This window comes from Lygodium microphyllum, chromosome 5 (assembly GCF_053477565.2).
Source record: "Lygodium microphyllum isolate KBCC chromosome 5, Lygodium_microphyllum_v1.1.10, whole genome shotgun sequence".
NCBI lineage: Eukaryota > Viridiplantae > Streptophyta > Polypodiopsida > Schizaeales > Lygodiaceae > Lygodium > Lygodium microphyllum.
In genome coordinates this window covers 60,723,420-60,747,265 of record NC_141139.1, presented here as the reverse complement: position 1 = coordinate 60,747,265, position 23,846 = coordinate 60,723,420, and the positions used below count along the sequence as shown (strand labels likewise).

The window sequence follows — 23,846 nt, the reverse complement described above, 5'->3', positions numbered from 1 at the left end:
CCTATTGCATGCTTGAGGTTTTGATATCGGAAATCAGTGGATGTGGTTACCTAAATCACCTATAAAATGTTTTCATTGACCACAGTTCGAACTTGGTCATGCATATTCCCCATTAACTGCACCAACAAGTTGACTTATTTGTGCTGCCTTTTTAACTACATATGGATACCCCAGTCACTTGTATTTCTTGTGCTTTTTGGGATCATTGATCCAAGCTGTCATTTAGATGTTTGTGTAGCCTTCATGCTTGCATAGGTTGCTTACACTAGCTTTCATGCAGTCAAAACTTTCAAGCTATCATTTAGATGTTTGTGTAGCCTTTGCATGTATGCAGGTTGTATATAGTAGCTTTCATGCAGTCAACACGTCTGCATTATTGACTGATTTAATACTGTTCTAATGCTAAATCTGCCATGTGGAAATTGAATTTCTTTCAGTTGAGGTATGTTGACAGCTGCGGGAAGTCCTCGGTGTTTGCCACATTTGGCCTGTCAAAATGGCAATGTGTAAGCTGGTGCATCACTTGAAGAAGTTATGATATCGAGTGACATAATGACTAGCAAAATCTGATTTTGGCTGGTTTCTTTGATTGCAACAGAAAACCAGGGTGGATTCTTCCAAGATGTACCATGTTACAGACGGCTCCTCTTCCTATGAAAAGTCATGAGCTTAAGAACAGGTTTTGAGTCTCTTGTTCATCATACGCACATGCACACATTTTCTCTCTCTCTCTCTCTCTGTGTATACAACCGAGTAAATTAATCACCAAAGATCTTTTGTGTAGGTTAAGAACAAGCCCAAGTGTTCTGTTTTTTGTTTTTTTGTTTCTCTTTTGATTAAATTACAATCAAGATGAATCAAATATGCATGTGTTCTCTCGTACCAAGAACAGGGTTAAGCACAAACCCATGTTTTTTGTTTTTACACGAATCAGATATGCATGTACCTTCTCATACCAAGTATGAGGTGCTTGCTTCAAGCCATAAAGCACCTTTTGTGAGGGACAAACTTTGTGCTCATGTCCTTTGAGCTCAAAGCCAGGTGGCTGAGCTACATACACTTCTTCATCCAAATCACTTTTTAAAAATGTTATCTTGACATCCAACGGATGCACTTGCCGATAACAATGAGCTGCAGTAGCAATGACACATCTAATGTAATTGTTATCATATGGAAGGTTGGTGCAAATGTGCCCTCAAAATCAAATGCCCTGTTGATGAACGTAGCCTTTCACCATAGGGTGTGCTTTGTAGTGATCGGCCCCACCAGCAACATTTTGTTTTAAGTTTGCACACCCACCTCGTACCAACACACTTACTAATATGTAAAAGTCCATAACTTTCATGTGTCATTTTTGTGAGTGATATCTAACTCTGATTGCATGTCTGGCCGCAATTTGTATCATCAAAGGCATCTTTGTGATGCAGTGGCTTTGCATTGCAAGTTGCAACAATTAATGCAACATCCACAAAGTGTCCTTGCATGTGAGACGATAAAGGGACTCCTATTTGCTACTGCAAAGAGTTTCTAGCAACCATCTTTCTTTTGCTTCTTTACCATATCTTGCATTGTTATATCATGATTTGGTGGCATTTTAGACTGAATTTTAGCATGCTTTTGCTTTTGGTTTGGCTGATTCTCAGCAACCACATTTGGCTATCTTGATTGTCAATGACAATAAACTTGTTCAAAATCCAAATAATCATTTTGAAAGAGTGATAAGAGTGTCAAACACATCCCAAGGATCAATCATAGGCTGGGGCAGTCAAGGCTCAAGCAATGGTTGTGCTGAACTTTCTCGCAAAATATAACATCTCTACAATGGTTTTTTCCCATTGAGAGGTTGTACAAATCGTAATACTTGCTCTTTCAACTGTATTCTTAATGATACATTCAGTAGCCTTGTTCTCTAAGTTGTGCTGATTTGGCATGGGCCCAATAGCATATGCCAAGTCTAAAATACACGTGACTCATAAGTGACTTTCTTCCATTCCATGCCTATAGGGTTTGATACGTTTCAAAGCTCTAGTTGGGCATCCATTCAAGATATATACACATGGTTACTTCCAAACAAAACTTATGAGGTAAGGGCTTTCCTTTCACGATACATCATGCCATGTCTATAAGATAGCTATTTTTGCAATCAACCATATGCATGTTCCCTGCCTCTCTAACTGGCAATGGACAATTGGGTGAGATATGTCCCCTCTCTCCACAAGTAAAGCGGGTCACATTCTCCAACTTGCCTCTCCCCCTCTACGAGCTCCTCTTCTTGGCTGTGGATAAGGTGGCCTTACTCCCCTACCTTGCATGATATTCAAGTTCAAGTTAGCCAACTTTTGATTCACATCTTGAATCCCTTGTAATATTTACTCAGCTAATGTAGGTTGCAGTTGCACCTAATTTTGAACCATTGTTTGAGGGTCAATAGCTATTGGTATTCTTTTCCATGGTATAGTCCCTTGTCTTATTTTTGTTTGTTTCTTACTTCTCTGTTTTTGTGTGATATACCTTAGTTTTCTATCTTTTTCTCTAGCACAAGTTATTACTTGATCAAAGTCCTCAAATGTTTTTAGTTCCACTTTTTCCCTCAAGCCCGGATATAATGTTGCTATAAACATATCCCTCCTTAAAAACTTTAGTGGTGCCTGACTTATGGAGGCTACTACCCTATTCCATTGATGGACACATTTTTGTAGAAAAGCATCCAAAGGTTCATCTATATTTTGAGTGAGTTGACCTACTTCTTTCCAATCTTCTTGGGTTATTCTTTTTTTTATAAAGTTATTTCTCAATTAAGCACAAATTAAAGGCCAACTATTCTTTACTTTGGTTTGTATTGCTTCATTCCATTCCCTAGCTTTCCCAACTAAAAGCAAAGACAATATGTGTAATCTATCTTCGTTTGTGTCTTTGTTTATTGTGCATGTTATTAATTCTACGGCCTTAGAAATTCAATTGGGCCCTCCTCTTCATTGCCACCATGAAACTCCGAATAGCCCGATTGAGCCATCTTAAGTTATTTTGGAGTGATGTACAACTCCTAAGAACTGATGAGTCTTGAGCGGGGGCACCAAAAACTATGGGATTTTCCTCTTCAACTAGGTTACACCCCAACTACAATCAAATTTATATGATACTAAGGATTCGACTCTTTTAAGTTTAGCTCATACTCACACTTAAAAGTCTTACGTCACTCTTAAATACACAAATTCCATGCACACCAAAATAACCTTACACTCGCAAGTATTTAGTTCTCTAACTTTTCAAGACAAACATTTTACAATCTTTTAAGTTTTTAAAAAAGATTTTTAAATATCATCTCTATGTCACAGCATTTATAAAACTACACCTCTTTTTACCAATAAACCGTAGGTAGTGGGTCCTGGTAAACAATGGCTTGAGTAGGGTGGTCCAACAAATGCCATAAACCATCCTTATATTATACCCTTACGACATACCAAAATTGTTTACATTGTTAAACCTCTCCACGTCAATACCTCTCCCCATCTTCAAAGTAAAAATACTCATGTTTAGGCCATCCTATCTTCTCCCCATTATGATATATATAATGATATCCCTCATGAAATGTCTCCCTAGGATCCAACTTGCACAGGCTCACCTTCTAGCAATAGAGCAAAATGGGCTCACCCTTGAGCTTAGGAGCTAGCAGCACTCCGCGAGTCACGACCACACCCCAAGGATTGGTGTCCCAATTCCCATATTACCAACCCACACCATCTTGATGTACGGATGTTTCGGCCAACGAGCCAAGAGTCCAATGGTGGTGATCACACAATGAATGTGCACAATAAGGCCTTGAGTCCTATAAATAGGACTTAACTTCCCTAACTCCGAAGTGTCCTTAGTGCATACGCACTAAGTCACTTCATAACCACTTAGACCAATGCTACTAGTCCCCATCCGGATGTCTAAGGATATAACACCTCAACATCCAACTCATGTATTAGTCTTCCCATTAGTTGATTGATCTTGGAATTTTCCCCTTTCTCTTCTCCTCTTTGTACTCTTTTAGATGTTTTTCCTTTAGTTTCCAAATCTTTATAGTTTAGAATTTTGGTTCACCTCTTTCGTTGATTGTCTTTTCATTTGTGTCCTCTAGGTTGTACACTTTTTCATTTCTATGTTTACCATGTCATTTTTGACATCCTCCTTTGAAAGGGATAGGGGCTTGGAGGGAACCATGAGAGGAGATAGTGGGGGAGGGTGAGGCAATGGAGAGCTATTGAGGAGGACCCTACAAAGAAGAAGGGAAATGGAGCAAAATATAGCCCACTACTCTTGGTTCAAAGTATGACTCTTGAGGTAGCATCCTCAACAAAGATGGTTTGCTTTTTAAACACAACCTGTATCCCAAGACAAGTAAGGCCATAGACTAAGAAGAGATGGAAGCCCAGATGCAAAGGATGAAGGATCTCTTGCTATGGAACTTGAAAGAAGGTCAGCTAGAATCAACATAGAGCCAATACCTTTGATAGGCACATCGGAAATATCACTAACTTGAAGAATCGGCATAGAGCCAACACCTTTGATAGGCACAAAGGAAGTGCCACCAACGATGATTGTACCTCTCTTGGGAATGGAGATCACCCTGCACTAAATTTGCATTTTTCATTAATTAAGCGTTTTTTGGGACTGTTTAAAATGCTAATAAGTTGTAAAGGGTGTTTTAGTGCAACTTAAGAGACTCCTTTGCTCTATTTGTTGCAGTAAGATGAAGGTGAAGATACTTCTTCCAATAGTCCTCCTCGGGACACAAGGTCTTCCCACAATGTGGACACTTGGAAAACCTTTTGCGGTTGTTCTCTTAGTCAAAATCAAAGTTTGAGGATGACTCTAATTTAGCCTTTTTCTCTTTCTTCTTCTTCTTTTGTTCTTTCCCCAATGATTCTTGCTCAAGAACCATGGGAGCTTCCCATGGGATGGTGTCTTGAACTCACATCGTAGTTTGTTGAGGGAGATGTGACAACAGAGTCACAAGCAAGTCTTTTGAGGTAATATCTTTACCTAGGGTTACAAGCTCATCTCGAGTCGAATCTTCTCCATCTTTGTGATGCGATCCTTCATGGTTGGGGAATTTGCGAGGCAGAAAGTTGTCGTAGCTTCATCTTGAGGGTTATCTTGTGGAAAAATCTCGACTTAGCAAATGCATTGGGTTTGAGCCTTTTAGGCATTACGAATATGCCGAATGTGAATAAGAATAGAATCATGGCAACTTATGAAGAGGAATGACTGAACTTATGAATTAACCTAGTCCCATAAGGTTTTTGAATTCATTGTAGATTCAATCATTGGATCCACTAAGGGACTTAGAGTAGGAAGAGTGATGAAGTCCCAAAGATCAAAAGTGCTAAGATATAGTTGATCTCGCATGATTGTGTGGCCCAATTCAAGCCATTGAGCTTGTGTCTATTGGAGATTTGGGGAAGAACAAGCACTTGAATTAGTGGTTCCATGATGAAGAAAGATGAGAGTTATGAATGGATGGTGGATGGGAGGTACACATATGAAGTGCAAGTCAATTAAGTCATGGTGATAGCCTAAGTACCTTAAGTGTGTTGTGGGTGAGATTGGCAAAAGTTGCATCAAGTTATGCTGGACAAGTACTTATAGGTGCCTAGTGTCAATTTGGGCCTTGGGCATTAAATGGGCCTTTAAAATGTCATGTGGTGAGATTAAGACTAGGCATCAATTAATAAATGTCTAAGGCCAATTGATGTTGGGAACAACTTAAAGTTCCAAAGGGGTTAGCACATTAAATGTGGATGAGCTCCAACCAATTAGTAGGCATGGTCAATTGGATAATAAATTAACTTTTAGAAATTTAATTTTAAAAATCAATTAATTAATGCGAAAAATTGCTATTGGAAGGCTGCCACTTCGCAAACTTGCCCATGCAAGTTGAGAGAAGGCTCTTTGGATCTGGTTGAGGGTGGTGGCAGCCATTCAAGAGGTAGAGGGATGTGGAGAGCTGTTGGAGAGGAAGAGATCAGCCATTAGGAGGCAGCCAGCAACCAGGCAATAGTATTGCGGGGCTGCTGGATTAGCTCTAAGGCTGGTGACAACTGATCACATAGTGCGATAGGATAGGGGCAACAGGTTTCCTTCTCTGCCTTAGTAAGACGTGGCAATAGAAGAGGAGGGCTTGTCAGTTGCTCTAGGGTTTTACCCCTCTTTCAAAGCTGTTGGAACCATTAGAATCATCATCAGATCATTCAGAGGATTCCCTCTCTTGTTGATTTTCTCTTTCATTCTCTGATAGAATTCTCAGCATATTCCAGCCCCTGGTGAAGCGGAGTAGTGATTTTTGCTGCTGAAACCCTAATTTACAGCAGCAATTAGGGTTTCTCAGCCACCTTAAGATCGATGCCCAATAATTGAAGGCTCCATACTCAAAGTAGCAGCTGTGAATTGAGAATTTACAGCTGAACTAAGTGAGCCCATTCCCATTTGATTTGGCCTGCATGCAAGAGCCCAAGGATCAATTTGTGCCCAATCTCCAATCAAATCAAGAGGCAAATTGATTATTTATCGTTGTTGGTTATTTATGACAGCCATTTGTATTGAAGGTTGAAGGAGATCAGTCCATATATCTATGTACTTCAACCTAGACCAATATAAGATAAAGAAATACCACAAGGGGCACTAGTTGGGGCCAATCGGGTGTTGGCTGTCTAAGATTGATTAATAAAGTTTAAATTTCAGATTTTTGAGTTTTCTTTGCTCGCTGTAATTAGTGTATAATCACAGCCATTTAACACCCTTTTGAAGAAGGCATGTTGGTTCCAAAGTTCTATAGATGGACATTTGAACAATTGAGAGTTGGTTTGATGCACTGTTGAAAGTGATAGAGTCCTTGGAAGCTTGGAAAGTTCAGGGGTTAATTGGGGTTTAGCAACAAGGGTGACAAGGTCCTTGAGCATTTGTAGATAAATTGTGTTTCATCAAATTACTGGAAAACCAGCCTGTGTAATTATTTGGGAGCAATTCTTTATTTAAATCCTTTTGTGTGTGCTCTAATGTCTTTGGACAGCTTGCACAGTAGCAATTTAATACATGATTGCTATATAAACAGTGTAGCATTGTAGATTGGCTGTTGTGTGTGAACAATCAATTGCTAGATTCCTTCTTTGTTCTTAATTGTTTCATTATCCACACCATCTTTGGACTGGTGCATTGTGAACAAAGTGAGATTGCAGCTGTTCTATCTTGGGAAATGCATGGGAAAATTGGGGAATGCAAGGCAAGATCTAATGGAATGCATATTGAAGGGATCAAAGCAATTGCCCTTTGGTTTTGGATACAAATTGTTTGTTGTGGCAGCAACGCAAGTCTGAATTTACTTTGTTTGATAGTTAATTGGGTGTGGAAGGGTTAGGGCAAAGCTTTGAGATTGATACATAAATAGAGTTGGGGCTTTATACAATAGATTGGATTAGTTTGGAATTAAGATTTGTAGGTAATACATAGTGTTGCAACATGGAGCAACGTGGGACCAAGTTAGTACCTCCAATTACACTGTTGTAGCTCAATGGGATTGAGCACGGATATATCCATGTGTATCACACTTTTTAGAGTGTGAAATTGTGAATGCACAAATTTGCTATGCGTTTGGTCAAGGTTGGTAAAAGCAATTGAGAGAATCATTGGTATTGAGAAAGTGATGGTTTTTGATAGCAAGTCACTTGTGATTCATGTAAGCTTTGATTAATGTTAAAGACATATTGTAAGGGGTGTCAATCTTTGGGCCTATTATGTATAATCTATTGTGCAAGAGCATTCTAGCTATCCTAAATGAGTCTTTTGATTATTTATCAATTTATTTCAAATGTGCAAGTTAGTTTATAAAGAATGAGAATTAAGAGATTATCTCCATCTCTGCGGATGGAAAGCATGCTCTCAATATGTGAATTCTTGAAACCAAGAGTAATCAAATATTTATGTATCTTCTCGTACCAAATGTCCTAGGTGCTTGTTCTATACCATAGAGGGCCTTATGTAATGGACACATTTTTTTTTGTGAGTCTTTTTGAACAAAGCTAGGAGGTTGAGTGACATAAACCTCCTCATGAAGATCACCATTTAGAAAAGTAGTATTCACACCCAATTGATTCACATGCCAATCAAAATGGACAGCAAAAGCAATAACACTATGAATGGTAGTCATACATGAAGTGGGCGTAAATGTCTCATTATAGTTAATCCCATGCTATTGCGTATGCCTTTTGGCAATGAGACGTGCCTTGTAGCGATCGATGCTACCATCAAATCTTTGTTTTAATTTGTAAACCCACTTTGTGCCTATAGCACGCTTGTCAACAGGCAAATCACATAATTCCCGTGTGCCATTTTTATGGATAGAATCCAACTATGACTGTATAGCTGTTATTCAATCTTGATTCTCTAAAGCCTCATATAAAGTAATAGGTTCCTCATTGCATGCAGTAGCTAAAAGGGTGTGCGCAACCAAGCTACCTTGTGCATGGCGAGAGGTTGCTCAAGTTTTATTGGAAAGTGGAATGGATTGTTTGCTGTCCCGTAATGTATCCAACAGCCATCTTGGGACTCTTTTAGCTTCTTGAATAGGAGCTCTCATTGGCCATGTCTTTATCTCATTGGCCACATCTTTATCATCAATGCCTTAATCAATGGGCTGAAAAATTAAGCTTAGCATGTGTTTGCTGCTGTAAACCCTCAATAGGTCGTTGAAATTGGGTGCAAAAACAGTGGCAACATATTGTCAAACATACCCATAGGCACCACATTGGGGTGATTTTTGTAGTTGATGAAGGGTTGATCAACATGTTTAGTGAATACCACATCTTTACTAATAAAAATCTTGTTTAGGGAGGGTTGGTAAAAGTGGTACCCTTTACTTTTTGCACTGTAACCAATGAAAATGCATTTGATAGCCTTGTCTTGCAATTTATGTCTTTGTGGCTGTGGCACCAAAGCCATATGCCAAACAACCATAGACATGAATGTGTGACACCATTGGTTTTTGGCTATTTCAAGTCTCATAAGGTGTACACTTAGCCAATGCTTTAGTGGGGTTGTGATTCATCACATATACCGCACACAATAGTATCAAGCCAAAACTTTGGGAGCAGCTTATTGTGTGAAAGCATACAATGTGCTGTCTCCATCAAAGTCCAATTTTTTCTTTTAGCCACATTGTTTTGTTGAGGTGTGTAAGGTGTAGAACATTGATGTTTAATGCCCTTTTCAACCAAAAAAGAGTTAAACTCTTGTGACATGTATTCGCCCCCTCAATTTGTACGGAGTGTAACCAACTTGCATCCATTGCCATTTTCAGCCAAGGCCAATAAGGTTTTAAAGTATGCCACACACTTTTGATTTGTGTCTCAAAGCATATGCCTAACAATGATGGGCCATCTCATCAATGAAGGTAACAAAAGACAAGTATTCTTTGATGGATTTGAAAATTGACATGCATGTATCCACAAACATTACTATGCACAAGTTATAATTTGTGATCAGCATGCATAGATTCACTTTTGGGAAATGGAGCCTGATGGATTTTAAAATTGACATGCATGAGTCCATTAACATTACTATGTACAAGCTGTAATTTCTAATCAACACATATAGATTCACTTCCGGGAAACGAAGCACGATGCATTTTGTCAAGTACACAATTTTCACATACATTATAAATAGGTGCTTTCAAAGGAGGTAGATCAAGCACCATATTTTTGCTTCTCAAGCGAAGCAAATTGTCATAATTAAAATGGCCAAATTGAGCATGCCATAACTCTATGTCATCCATAATGGTAGCATCAACCTGTAATGCATCCTCTGATGCTCTCCTCTCATATAGATTAAGGTGATATAGGCCATTGTACAAGGCCAATGACAACGAGGGCATCCCTATCACTACAATCATAGACAATGCATTGATTCATGTGGAATTTAACCACAAAACCAGCACATGCAACGATCGAAAATGAAAGCAAGTTTTTCTTTATGCCAAGCACATAATACAAAACCTTTTCAAGCATGATAGTTTTCCCATCTACTACAACAATGGGAATCTGTCCAATGCCTTGGATTGCATACGAAGCATTATTTGCACATACAACTAATTTCCCTTTTGTACATTTGCATATGATACAAACAAGTCGCTAAAGGATGTTATGTGCTTGGATGCATCATTGTCAATATACAATGTATTGCTGTTTTCAGCCATTAAGCCATGTGCATGAAAAGAAGGATCATACAAACAATGCACAACAAATGCATAAGACCGACCAATGTCCAAACTTGCTAAATGTGCTGTTGCATCCTTTGTATTTGCTGACTTTTCAGCAATAATCTTGCTTGGTTGCTTTCTTTTTTCACTTGCAATCCTCTTTTTGCATTCCTCAATAACATGCCCCTTTTGTCTTGCAATAATCGTATCTTGTTTTCTTAGCACCCTTATCCTCAGTGCTTAAAGAGTCTGTAGAAGAAGGTGATTTGCCTATGCCTTTTGAGTTTGATGGCTGCCGTGACTTTTCTTTGTTCCTATGGCCGGCTGCAAATGCTTGGTTTTCCATACTTATGTTAGAGCGATTCACCCATGATTGCTCTTCTTGCAATAACAATGACACCAACACATCAAATGTGTATGTATTAGCATCTCCGTTTGCAAGCAAGTGTAGTGGTGAAACTTTGATAAGACTCAAGTAGGCCAACCAAGACTATAGAAACAAGAAGCATCAGTAATTATCTCATCAATATTTGCAAGTTGCTTTGTTATTTCGTGGACATGTGTAATATAATATAGGCATCCATTGAATCACCCTCTTGTCATGTGCTTCATCTCAAGTTGTTTGTGCAAATAGGCTACACTAGTGTCATTGTGCATGTGATACAATGAAGCAAGTTTATCCCAAGCATCCTTGGCCGTTGTGCACAACTAAATATGTAGAATAACTTGTCTTTTGCATGAGAGTGCAATCAAAGCATATGCTTGAGCATCTCGCCTGTCCCATCTTAACTGAACAATGATGGAAGGTGTAGCAGGGGCTGGAGTGGAAGATCCACTTGTGACAGTGGATGAACTAGATGAACTTGTAACATTTTGTATAGTGGGGCTTGCAAGCCTAACATTTGAACTAGATGCATACCCCGAAGCTGTTTGGCAACCAAAACATGTTTCATCATGTATGCCCACATTGGATAATTTGTACCATCTAATTTATCGGAATGCCATTGCTTGACGTATGAAACTAAATTTTCACAACGGCGGCAATTGCCAAACAGGTACTTGTAGGTGAAGCAATATGAAAGAGCAAGAAAAAGCTGTAAAAACTTAACAAATTTGCGGACAATGATGATGTTGAAGAAAAATTTGCAGTTGAGAATGCTCTAATGTCTGTGAACGTCGGTGAACATGATGAAATTTACCTCAATTTCGATGAATTGGGCCAAATATCACAAAACCCCCAAAATTGTTTGACAAAATTTGGTGAAATTTAGGCTCAAATGTGAAAAGCCCAAGTTTTTGATGTGAAATTGGGAAATTTTTAGCTCCAAATGGAAAATCCCCATATTTTTGGGAAAATTTGATGATTGTGTGAGAAAGCCCTAAATTTTGGGTCAATTTGGGAGAGAAATTGAAGATTTCTAAGTAAATTTTCTAAATGTGCATATTTCTGTGTGAACAAGGGCTTATTTGTGGGAATAATGCAGAGTAAGGCTAGGAGTATGAATATTTTAATGTTATTGACTGTTGAGCTGAATTCAATTGGCGAAACACATCAGAATATTGTGCAGGCTGTCGGCGTCTAAGACAGGCTGTTGGGCAGCAGATTTGACACACTATGAGCTGATGAATAGGCAGACGACAGGCAGACAACAGGTTTGACGAGCAGCAGGCGATAGATGTAATGGGCAGGAGGCGGTGGATTCGACAAGCAGATGTGATGGGCTGCAGGTGGCTGATACCACAGGACTGTTTGGAGTGAAGCGCGCTGCTGGACAGGCTGTGTGGCAGGGCAGGGAAAAGCGAGCTTTTGTCATGAGCATACTGCGTGGACTGAAGGGAAGAACTGAAGCAAACATGCATCCCGTTGAACTTGGAGCAGCAACTGGTATACGAGACAATAGCCGAGCGTGAGGCTTAATGGTGGTAGTGGGAGCGGTGGCTCACGAGCTGAGTGGTGGCAGCTGGAAAGAGGTATGGCTCTGATACCACTATTAGGTTAGGATTCAGCAGCATGCATGCACACACACTCTCACAGTGAACAAGTGAACAACAAGAGAGGAGGGAGTGCTGGAAGGTCACATCCACTATGTGAGAATGATAATGAAAGTACAACTAAGGTACCAAGTACCACACCCACTGACAGGTGTTGACATGAGAGAAAAACTCTTCTCTAGCTAGAAGGTAAAAAGTGCTTGTGGATAAGGGAGTGTTCACACCAAAACTACAGAGAAACACGATAAGTGCAACAAAGAGTTTGATATGATAGACCTTGACCTATTCCATTTCTTACTTGGTCTTAAGTTTTACCAGTTACCACAAGGAATTTTCATTTCTTAGCATTAGTATTTCTTTGAGTTGCTCACAAGGTTTGATGTGTTTGCATGCAAACCTCCTCCTTGCCCCATGGACCTCAAGTCCAAACTTTCATGTGTAGGTGACAACGTTAATGGATGTATCCTGCTATTGGAGCTTGGTTGTGTATTTGATATGGCTCGCCCGTACATGCCCTGACATCTCTTTTATTGTGGCTTTATCTTCTTTCATGAAGACTCTTCTTTTTGCCCATTGGTGGGTTGCTCTTTGTGTATGGAGAGGGGGCCACTTTTACAGGTTGAAGTGATTCAATATGAGCTGGTGACATTGACACACACAAATCCATGGTTGGATACGCTCTTTCTTTGATCGAGGCTGAGTATTGCGCCGAGCCTTGTGCTCTACAGCTCAAAAGGGAGTGTGGCTTTGCTGCACAATTATGAATTCCCATAGGTTGGACCTACTCTTCTTTGAGTTGACAATAAGAGTGTTTTGGCTCTTGCAAAGATCTCAACATTTCATGCTTGCACAGAGCACATCAAGGTCTAGTACCATTATGTCTAAAGAGCATATTTTGGGGGTGGGGTGTTGGAGCTGGTCTATTGTCCCATGAAGGACAATGCAATAGGCGTCTTCATAAGGGCCTTATTGTTAGCATATATGTTAGCTCATGTGTGAGTATGTGCATGCCGAATTGGGCTGGGCATGTGTTAGATATTTTAGGCATTTTTATTATGCTTTATTTGTGGCACTTTAGGGCATTTTATGCTAGTCAACCAGCATTTAAGGCTGGCTGACCAGCTCTTGTTTATGGCATATTTATTACCTATATATGGTGCTCTTCCTCCTCAGTCATGGTATTCATCACCTGGAGGTCCTAATTGGAGAGAGGAGCCAGTGCTAGTGCCCACACAACCAATGACTCACTTTTGTACGCAACTATTGCATGTCTTGGTATATGGATTCCATATCTTGACTCTTCTTTTGAGTTCTCTTCTTTCGTAGTGTTCTTCTTTTCTCTCGGTTTTGTGTTTGGCAGTCTATTTCAGCATACCTGTACACTTCCATTGCTGATCCACTTCTGACATGGTATAAGATTGCAGGATCTAGGTTCTTGCTGTTGTTTTTCTGTTGTTTTTCTTTGTTACCTCTTCTGATTAGGTGACTTGTTGTTGATTGATTTCAGCCCGTCTCTCATCTACTACATCCTGTGTTTTTTGCATAGAAATTAGCGTTGTCAGTCTGTGTCAGCATTCAGACCTGTTTTCATCAGTTTGCTGTACTTATTTCTTAATTCAGCCTGCGTTTTGGTTTTTGACCTTGACTGTTGGTTGGACGGCTGTCTACTAGTTGTTTTTACTGTTTCGGACATTTTTTGGTTGTATTTTTAACCTCTTGCAATAGTCTCCCTCCTGATCAAATTTTGGTTTCCATTGTGTGTGAACTCTCATTTTGTGCAATCTTTGCTGTTGGTTTGACTGTCTTCTCTCTTTGTTCACTTTCTATCCTCTATCTTCTTTTCCTATCCTCTCCAAATGGCTCCTCCATGCACTTCTATTGATGATAACTTACATGGCCTTGACCATCTAACTTGGAGTGCTATTATGAAAGCCTCATGAAAGGACTATCAAGAGTCAGCGGCTTCAAGGAAGAAGGAGAAGAAGAAGAAGCAGGATTTGGACTCTTCAGCTGAGTCGTCCTCTTACTTAGACTTTGATTCAGATCCTGCGGCCTAGGCGAAGGCCAAGGTGCAAAAGAGGTTGGCTTCTTTTGATTTAGGGAAGGGCTTAATAGCCCCTCCTTCTGCTGCTTTCTAGTATAGGTGATGTGGTCATCTCTTACGACTCTTCGGTGCGAGAGAGGGTGTGTAAGGGTGGTGAGATAGGGTAGGTGAACTTCATCTATACCGGTATACAAGCGTACATGTTCTAGAGAGGGACGTCACTGACAGATCGATGAAATTAGAAGATTCAAATCTTGGAGCTAGGATTGACATCTAAGTCCATGATGGGCTAGTATTTGATAGAGAGTAGGATTGGCTTCTAGCCTGAGCTCACATAAGGAGACACTTTGGCAATTTGGCCAAAAGCGAGGAATCCATGGTCACATATATTCACACACATTTTTGACAAGTTGGTCTTGTATGCTATTGTGAGACATTATGCTCGACATTGATATCAGGCTCTCTTTGAGAGGTGCCTTGGTGGTGGCTTGCACACCCACTACCTAGGTATGTATGGCTCTACTTTGGTGGACATTGTTGTGTGTACTATGTTGGGATATTATCATTGTATATTGTATTGTATCAAATCACTCATGATTTGAGAGAGGGTGTTAGTAGATATGTCAGCTCATGTGTGAGTTTATGCATGCCAGACTAGGCTGGGTGGGCATGTGTTAGATATTTTGGGCATTTTTATTGTGTTTTATGTGTGGCATTTCAAGGCAGTTGTTGTTTATGGCATATTTATTGCCTATACATTGTGCTCCTCCTTAGTCATGGTATTGATCACCTGGAGGTCCCGACGGAAAGAGAAGCCAGTACGTGTGCTTGCGCAGTCAGTGACTAGCTTTTGTACGCGATTGTCTTATGTCTTGGTATATGGATTCCATTTCTTGAGTCTTCTTCTAAGTTCTCTTCATTCACAATGTTCTTCTTTTCTCTCTATCTTGTGTTCAGTAGTCTATTTCAGCATACGTATACACTTCCATTGCTGCATCCACTTTTGATGCTTACCATAGTGTTCTTTGCTCCATAACATGCATCTCCTTGGGTTGCATCCACTCGTAGGATTTGAGATGGGGTGTTGTGAGCTTTGTCAGAGACACAAGAGCTTTGACATGCTCTATGCACGTTCATGCTCTTAGTGAAATCATTCAGTCATCGCACCCTCAATCTGGTGCCCTCATTGATGCACTCTTGCATGTGCAGAGGCTGGCTGTTTGCAGCCTTGTATCAGTTTTCAGATCTGAGTGTTGCTTCTTTCACTTGCGTCATTTTGTCTCTCCTCCTCTTCGCACTCTGTGTTTGAGTTCTTGCTTTCATTATGTACTCTCACACTATGAGCAACAAGAGCTCTTTTGGGAAAGTTAGCATAGGAAAGAGAACCTAATGCTTATGCTATTACGGAAGAAGCAAAAAATTTTGAGAGATCCTTGAATCTTATAGTACAGCAGTAAAATGGATTAATGTTGGGCCATACCATAAGACTTTATTTGGCATGACCAAAGTGATGGAACTGCCCCTATTGTCAATATTGGCCACCAACTTGACCTGCTGTCAACTTCTGTTTGCTGTCCTGCAAACCTGGATGTCGGCCAGTCCTCCACGTCACCCATCACACAACCAATTTGTCTCCTCATGTGCTGCCTTGTCCAGCAGTCTGGTTGCTACTGCCTCCGGTAATATGCCACATCATCAGGTGCATCACATTGTAAACAAGACTGTGGAGAGAATGAGGAGCTTGAAGTTTAATATAATGATCAGCCCTTGCGCAAGGTGCAATATGTACTAACACTAAGGGCGTCGAGGATGAATAGTAGAGGCGGTAGCTTGTGTAAGATCGAAGTACAACAATGGAGCAAAAAGAAGTGAACACAATTGATAGAGAGAGGGAGTGGTCACAACATGACAGTTTGCATAATAGAATATGTAGTACAAAGTACAAAGTACAACCCTTAGACTTTAGCCTTTAGGGTTGTGAAAGTGACTTAAAGGGTGTTCACACATAGATGTGTGTATTGTGCAATAAGTGACCAAAATTTGTAACGTAAATACACATATGAAAATAAAAGTGATTGGGTTAAAAAACCTCTCTTACGGAGAGTAAAAAGTACCCCAGTGTCCTATGTGCAGATCATTGACGTGAGTAAAACCCAACAAACCCAACAAACCCCTCTAGAGTGATAGGTGATCATCATACAAGGGTCATCCACCAAAGGAGATCAAATTTAAAGCATTGCAGAATACTTCATATTTGTCGCGAGGAAGAGCTTTGGTGAAGATGTCTGTCACATTCTTGTTGGAACGCTTCAAATTTGTCGCGAGGAAGAGCTTTGGTGAAGATCTTTGCCACATTCTTGTTGGTAGGATAGTAGACAAGGCTGATATCCCCTGCATATAGCCTCTCTTCAACAAAGTGATATTGTGTCTCAATGTGTTTCGTGTGTGCATGAAACAACATTGGGTTACGTGCCACTGCAATGGCACTTTGACTGTCAGTAAACAAAGGAGTAGGCTCCATGATAGATACATTAAGATCAGTCAACAAACATCTCAGCCATACAAATTCAACTCTAGTAGTGAAAGTTGCCTTGTACTTAGCTTCACAAGATGATGTGGCAATAGTGGATCGTCTCTTGCTAAGCCAAGAAATGCAAGAAGAGCTAAGAAAGAAACAATTGCCACTGGTAGAGTGACGAGAATCAAAATCACTAGCCCAATCTGAATCATGGTGAGCATGTAATTGCAGTAGCCTCCCCTTGGCATAAAGCAATCCAAGAGTCGTGGTGCCTAGCAAATAATGGAAAACATGCTTCACAGGTTGCCAATGTGACATGCGTAGGTTATGCATATATCTTCTCAAGGCTGAAACTGTAAATTGAATATTTGGCCTTGTGTTGCATAGATAAATGAGGCAGCTAGCATATGTATGGATCGGTGTGCTTATTGGCTTGCCATCTTGGAAGGCCAATCTCTTAAGAAGTTTACCAAGTTATCTGGACTGTGACAATCCAATGCCTCTAGCATCATGAATAAACTAAATTCCCAAATGGTAATGTAAAGGCCCCAAATCTGACATATTAAAAGTTTGCTGCAAATTTTTCTTAAATGCTGAAATTTGATCAGCATGTATCCCTATGAGCAAAAGATCCTTCACATAAAGATAGATGACCAGCAAGGATCCCCTTTGTTTGCATACGTAAAGAGTAGACTCTGATGGGCTGTTTATTAACCCTCTTGGTTGAGTAAGAAGGCATCACTTTTTGCATGCCAAGCTCGTGGAGCTTGTTTCAAACCATACAAGGCCTTTTTCAGCTTGCATACCAAGTGTTCTTATCCTTTAACTGCAAAACCAATGGACTGCTATACATATACTTCTTCTTGAAGTTCCCCATGTTGTGCTAATAAATGCACTTAGCCACTTAAACAGCCCCAAAACATGCTTATTTTAGGCTTATTTTAGCTAAAATCCTAAAACGGGGAGCGGATCAAGAAAGTTAAGTGGGAGAGGATTTAGAAGCCTAATTTTCTATAAATTGACAGCCAGTCCTCCACTCTTTCACAATCTTGTTTTTGCAGGTTTCAGTTGTTACCAGCTTGCTGCCCACACCCCGGTCACGAAGGACATCTCAGCACTTGCTGTCCATCACTGTTTCCTATAGTCTGGCGCCTGTTTCTAGCCCTCCACACAGTGATTGCTATTGTTGTTGCCTGGCGATTGACTGTTGTTCATCTGCACTGCTATTGTATAACCTGCCACGCCAGCAAACTGCTGCGTTTGCAGGCTCCTGCTGCCGCCCTGAGAGTTGTCTCTCCTGTTTGCAGTTGCTGCAGTCTTTTTCTCTCCTGTAGGCTGTTGTGCTTGCGTTTTCAGTCTTTCTCTCTCCGTTTTTAGTCTCTCTCTTTTGCAAGCTGTCTTGCTTACGTTTTCAGTCTTTCTCTCTCCTGCAGGCTCCGTTTTTAGTCTTTCTCTCTCTTGTAGACTGTCCTGCCTGCGTTTTTAGTCTCTCTCTTCTGTAGGCTTCGTTTTTAGTCTCTCTCTTCTCACTGTTGTTTGCATTAGATCTAGCTTCTCACTGCTGCGTTTGCTGGTGTTTATTGTCTTTGAGTTACTCTAACCCTAATCCTAACTGTGTTCTTTTTATCAGTCTGTGCTTTGTCATACGGTTTTTGTTTATGCTTCTATGTTAGGTTATTTTTCTTTACGTGGTATTAGAGCCTGGTACTCTCTGAGAAGGTAGGCCTTTGATCTGAAAGCTCTTCACAAGAAGCAAGAACAACTGTAGGTTTAAATGACTTCGAACACATCAACACTGATTCAGTCTATGTCGAGAACCGAGCGAGAGTGGCCGATCAGCTTCCTCCACAAAGTTCCGACATGGTGGGAGAAACATCTGAGTACATGGAAAAAAAGATAGGCAAGCTGACCTTTGAGGAATATAAACTGATCATAGTCTATCGACAAAAGAAGATTGAGGAGCTCGGGATTGTCCTTTAAGAAAAGCTTCTAAATAAAGGTATGCATGGATTTCACTCTTCAGATGTTGCGTGTAAGTTTGATGATGTTGCAGGGCCGTCGAGACCGCCATCAGGGATGGTCCCCCCTCTTAGAGAGCAAGATCCGGAGTATATTTCATTTTTTCAGACTCTTCCATCCTCTCCGGTGCAAGGTACTTTTGATTCGTCTTTTGTGCCTTCTTCTTTTACCTCTTTTGTTTTGCAATATACTGGTAGAGATCATGTGGAAGAGAGAGTCCAGTTTGTTGACTACGGAAAAGGTCCTCTAGAGGATCAATTCTTATATGTTAACACACGTCGCGGGGATTATAAGAAAAAGCCAAGTAACTCTTATTCTATCCTTCCTTCTTTTTCGTCTACTTCACATAATCAAAATGAATTTGGTGTTCCTTTCACTTTATTACATGGTGTATCATCATCTTCATAGTTTCATTTTCAATCTTTAAATGATAAAAATGAACAAAAAAAATTTGCACCTCATATACCTCACTTTCAAAACCCACCCATCCCACCACATTCTTCCGCTGCTTCATCACTTTCATTTATACCATTTATATTTCCATTTGAGACACCTCATGTCGCACCGCACATTACACCTGGGGGTTATAGAAACATAGGCACATCCTTTAGGACCTCATCCTTCCCTCAGCTGGGTGGTGTTCCATCTACCTCATACACACTTTCGGGATCATTGCAGCCTGGGTATCCCACTCAGTCTCTCATGAGTGTGGATCAGTTGGCTCTAGAGTTTGCCTCCATGGCATTGCCTAGTGGACCTTCTGGTTATAATGCTGTGTCCCAGCCTCACTTTGAACAAGGCTATTGTGTCCCAGTGCCTCCACCTACATCGGCACCTTATGGAAACATTCATGTTTTAGTGCCTCCGCATCAATCGGCACTCATTGGACACTCACAATCTACTTCTGCCTACCCACCTCTTCCCCCTCCTTACTCTTATCAGATACTCTCACCTCCACCATCTTTCCCACCATGATCTTACTTCACCCACCCGACACCTCATGGTTCTAGCTCATCTTCTGCCAAGAATGCATTTAATGATAAGACTCATTTTAATGGGTCAAACTTTACTACTTGGTTGAATTTGATGAGACATGTCCTTGATTCACAGAACCTATGGGATCTAGTGCAGGGGTTGGAACCCCAACCCGATCCCGCATTTGTTCCATACGAGGTCGTCCGCTTATGGAAGGCTAGGAATGTCTCCGTTATTGTCGAGCTGATACAGGGCTTATTGCCTGAGTTTCATTCTCAGCTTCAGCATTTTGACTTAGCATAAGAGCGATGGGCACACATGACTGACCGCTATGCGGCTCGAGATAGGACCCGTCGTATTAATCTTGACCATGAGCTTCAGCTTTTCAAAATCACTGACCGGGATAACTTGAAAGTCAAGTTGGCTGAGTATCGGCATTTCCTCGCTGAATTCTCCACTACGGGGACTCCCAAGTTCTCTGACGATCAGGTCACATTGTTCCTAAATAAACTCTCCAAGAAATACTTCAATTTTGTGGAAGGAATAGTTTCAAAGCCTACCATGCCTACATTCTATGAATTTGAGTGTCAGCTGTTGCATTACGCACGGTTGTTCGATCAGTTTTATATGAATTCCTCTTCAGAGGGGGCTCTTCTTGCTCATTCTCAGAAAGGGCAACATGGAAAGGGCAAATCAAACCAAACCTTCACTCAAAATCAAAATCAAACTCAAAAGCTAAATCAATTTGGGGATTCTTAAGGAAACTCCCAGTCACAACTCAAACCTAGGTGGCAGAATGTACCTAAAAAGAATAGGTATTGTCAACATTGTCAAAAGGCTGGCCATTTTGATGAGGAGTGTCGATCAAAGGCATGAGACACAACACCAAAACCTAAGTCTCAGATCCCCGCCCCTCAGTCGGGCAAACCCCAACAGGGGAGACTGGGTGATGGCAAGGGACAGTTTAAAGGTCAGATTCACACTGCCACCGCACAGTCATCTCAGTCGACAACGTTCTCAACTCCAGAGGGCTTGTTTGATTGGTCTGTAGAGTCCCATATCGTCTCCATAGAGACATCAGATGCGAGTTTCGTCCACATCTGTGAGTTGCCTCTCGACGAGGTTACTGCAGAGGCCCATTCGTCACAGCCGAGCATTTCAGCTCTAGTTTGGATTGTGGACAGTGGAGCTACACATTACATGACTCCTATAGAGGACATTTCCCGTACCCGAGCCCCTACAGTCTGGCGGGTCCGTGTAGGAAACAACTCCTCGGTCAAGATTCAGGCTCAAGGTTGCGTCGGTTTTGCCACTGACAAGGGTCCGGATCTAGCTTCCCTAGACAATGTATATCATGTTCCTCAGCTTGGGGTGAACTTGTTATCTGTTTAGCAGCTTTGCCGGTTGGGTCGAGCAATTTTCTTTACAACGACCACAGTCGAGGTCCTTGACTCTCTGAGTGGTTTAGTGATTGCTTGTGGTGAGGCACAGCCTAATGGCCTATACCACATGACACTTTCTGACCGAGCCGACCGCCGAAGGCTCCGTGTTTCATAGCTTCCAGGCCTTAGCCACATCTTGGGAGTCTACGCATAATGAGCGTCTTTGGCATTTTCGCTTAAGGCATCTTGGTTATGACTCACTTTATGAGTTGTCATGCCGTGATCTGGTTGAGAGCCTTTTACGCCTGAAGCTAGCTCGAGATGTCTGTAAAGCTTGTCAGCTTGGGAAGCAATACCGTATCCCATTTCCCTAGCAGTCTATACATAGAGATGAGGAGCCTCTTAGATTGATTCACGTTGATCTTTGTGGGCTGACATCCACTGCTACTTTTAACGGTGTGCTGTACTTCTTTTTGATAGTGGATGATCATTCTCGATACATATGGGTATACTTCCTCAAGCATAAGTCAGATGCTTTCACATATTTTTCTGCTTGGGTGCTGCTGATTCATAACCAGACTGGTCATCGTGTTGGGTGCATGAGGAGTGATAGCGGTGGTGAGTTTATCTCCCAAGAGTTTTTTGAGTTTCTACAAAAGCATGGCATTTCTCGCCAGCTTACCTCTACCAACTCCCCCTCTCAGAATGGAGTCGTAGAGCGTAGGAACCGCACAGCCATGGAAATGGCACGCTCTATGTTGTTCGCAGCAGAGTTTCCTGAGCGCCTTTGGGTCGAGGCTGTTAACACTTCGGTGTACATCCTCAACCGGTGCCCGACTGCTGCTCTTCCTCAGAAGACCCCGTATGAGGCATTTTTTGGCTCTCGACCTATTACTTCCCATTTCAGAGTCTTCGGGTGTTGTGCGTACACACACGCCTGATGACAAGATAGGAAAGCTTACTCCTCGAGCTGATCTTCTTATTTTTGTGGGATATTCTTCTGAAGCAAAAGCCTATCGTTTATTCAATCCTCGGACAAACAAGGTGATCGTTAGGCGGGATGTCATCTTTGACGAGAGGGATATTGTGCAGTCTTCTGCATCGGATTCCGATCTGCTTCCTTCTTCCACATCATCAAAGATCGTGCCTATTGAGCTTGGTCTACTTCCTGCTCCTGACATTCCCGCAGTTTCTTCACCTCCTAGGTCCCCCTTCGTGAGACCCGTTACCTCGCTGGTACTAGCAGACCATGCGGGATTCGGGGATCCTACCACTGGATTTCACTCCCGAGGGACCTAGAAGATTTGCCTGGCTTGCTTCTCAGGCATCATTTGCATTGATGTTTACAGCTGATTACATAGCACACTCTGAGCCAAATACCTAGTAAGAGGCTCTTTAGCATCCTCAATGGCGAGAGGCCATGGATTGGGAGCTAGAGAGTATTGACCAAAATGAGACTAGGACATTGGTGGATTGTCCGAGCCACAAGAAAGTCATTGGGAAAAAGTGGATTTTTCGGACAAAGCTAAAAGCTGATGGGACTTTAGATAATTACAAGGCTCGCCTTGTAGTGCAAGGGTTTCGACAGAAGCACGGCATTGATTATGAAGAGACCTTTGCTCCTACTGTACGGTTGACTTCCTTTCGGTTGCTACTCGCGCTCGCCGCTCACCACGGCTGGCCGATACATCAGATGAATGTCAAGAGTGCCTTCCTGAACGGATACTTGGAGGAGGAAGTTTATGTGAAGCAGCCACTGGGCTTTTCTTAGGGAACCTTAGAGATACGGTATTCTGCTTGCAGAAAGCTCTTTATGGACCGAAGCAAGCGCCGCAGTCTTGGTTACATAGAATGGATGAGTTCTTACAGACTCATGGATACCATTCTACCCCTTATGACCTGAACTTATATGTTCGATCCACTCCAGAGGGGGTTAGCTATATCCTGCTATATGTTAATGACTTACTCATCACAGGTTCAGATTCTGCTGCCATAGCGGAAATTAAGGCTAAGCTTAAAGCTACATTTGAAATGACAGACCTTGGTTTGTTGTCTTATTTTTTGGGGATGGAGATAGTTCGTTTTGGAGGATGTATTTTTGTGTCACAGTACGCACTTCAGCTTGTGGAACAATACATTTCGGATCAGACACGGTCAGTGGCCACATCTATTGATCCTACTGTCCACTTGTCGAAGGATACCCTAGGACAACCCTTCAATGCATACATCTATCGTTCTGTTGTAGGAAAACTTCTTTGGTTAATTCACACTAGGCCAGATTTAGCTTACTTAGTTAGCATACTTAGTCAGTATTTCACAGCACCTAGGATGTCACATTGGATTGCATGTCTTCGTGTGTTGCATTATTTGCGGTGTACTTTTTCTTATGGCTTGACATATGGTTCGGGTTTATGTTTGCAGGGGTACACTGATACTGATTGGGCAGGAGATTCTGATACCCGGCGTTTCCATGGCGGCTACCTCTTTACCTTGGACACGGCTCCCATTTCTTGGTCCAGCCATAAGCAAGAGACGGTGGCGGCTTCAATGGCTGAGGTTGATTACCGGGCTCTCTTCGATGGCACCACCAAGGCCATCTATCTGAGGAGTTTACTGGCAGCGCTTCATTTTCCATGTGACTCTCCTACAGCTGTCTACTGCGACAACCATAGTGCCATTGCC

The 23,846-nt window shown here is 41.5% G+C and overlaps 1 protein-coding gene across 1 annotated transcript in view; it reads left to right on the top strand.

Annotated features, from left to right (window-relative positions):
* The window catches only part of LOC148035882 (4-hydroxy-tetrahydrodipicolinate synthase, chloroplastic-like), a 65,208-nt gene that overhangs the window by 26,441 nt on the left and 14,921 nt on the right, over positions 1 to 23,846 (top strand). The window contains exons 2-3 of the mRNA XM_087677894.1: positions 438 to 506; positions 599 to 679. Coding sequence (XP_087534020.1) covers positions 445 to 506; positions 599 to 679 — 143 coding nt within the window. The 5' untranslated portion in view covers positions 438 to 444. The remainder of the gene's footprint in view (positions 1 to 437; positions 507 to 598; positions 680 to 23,846) is intronic.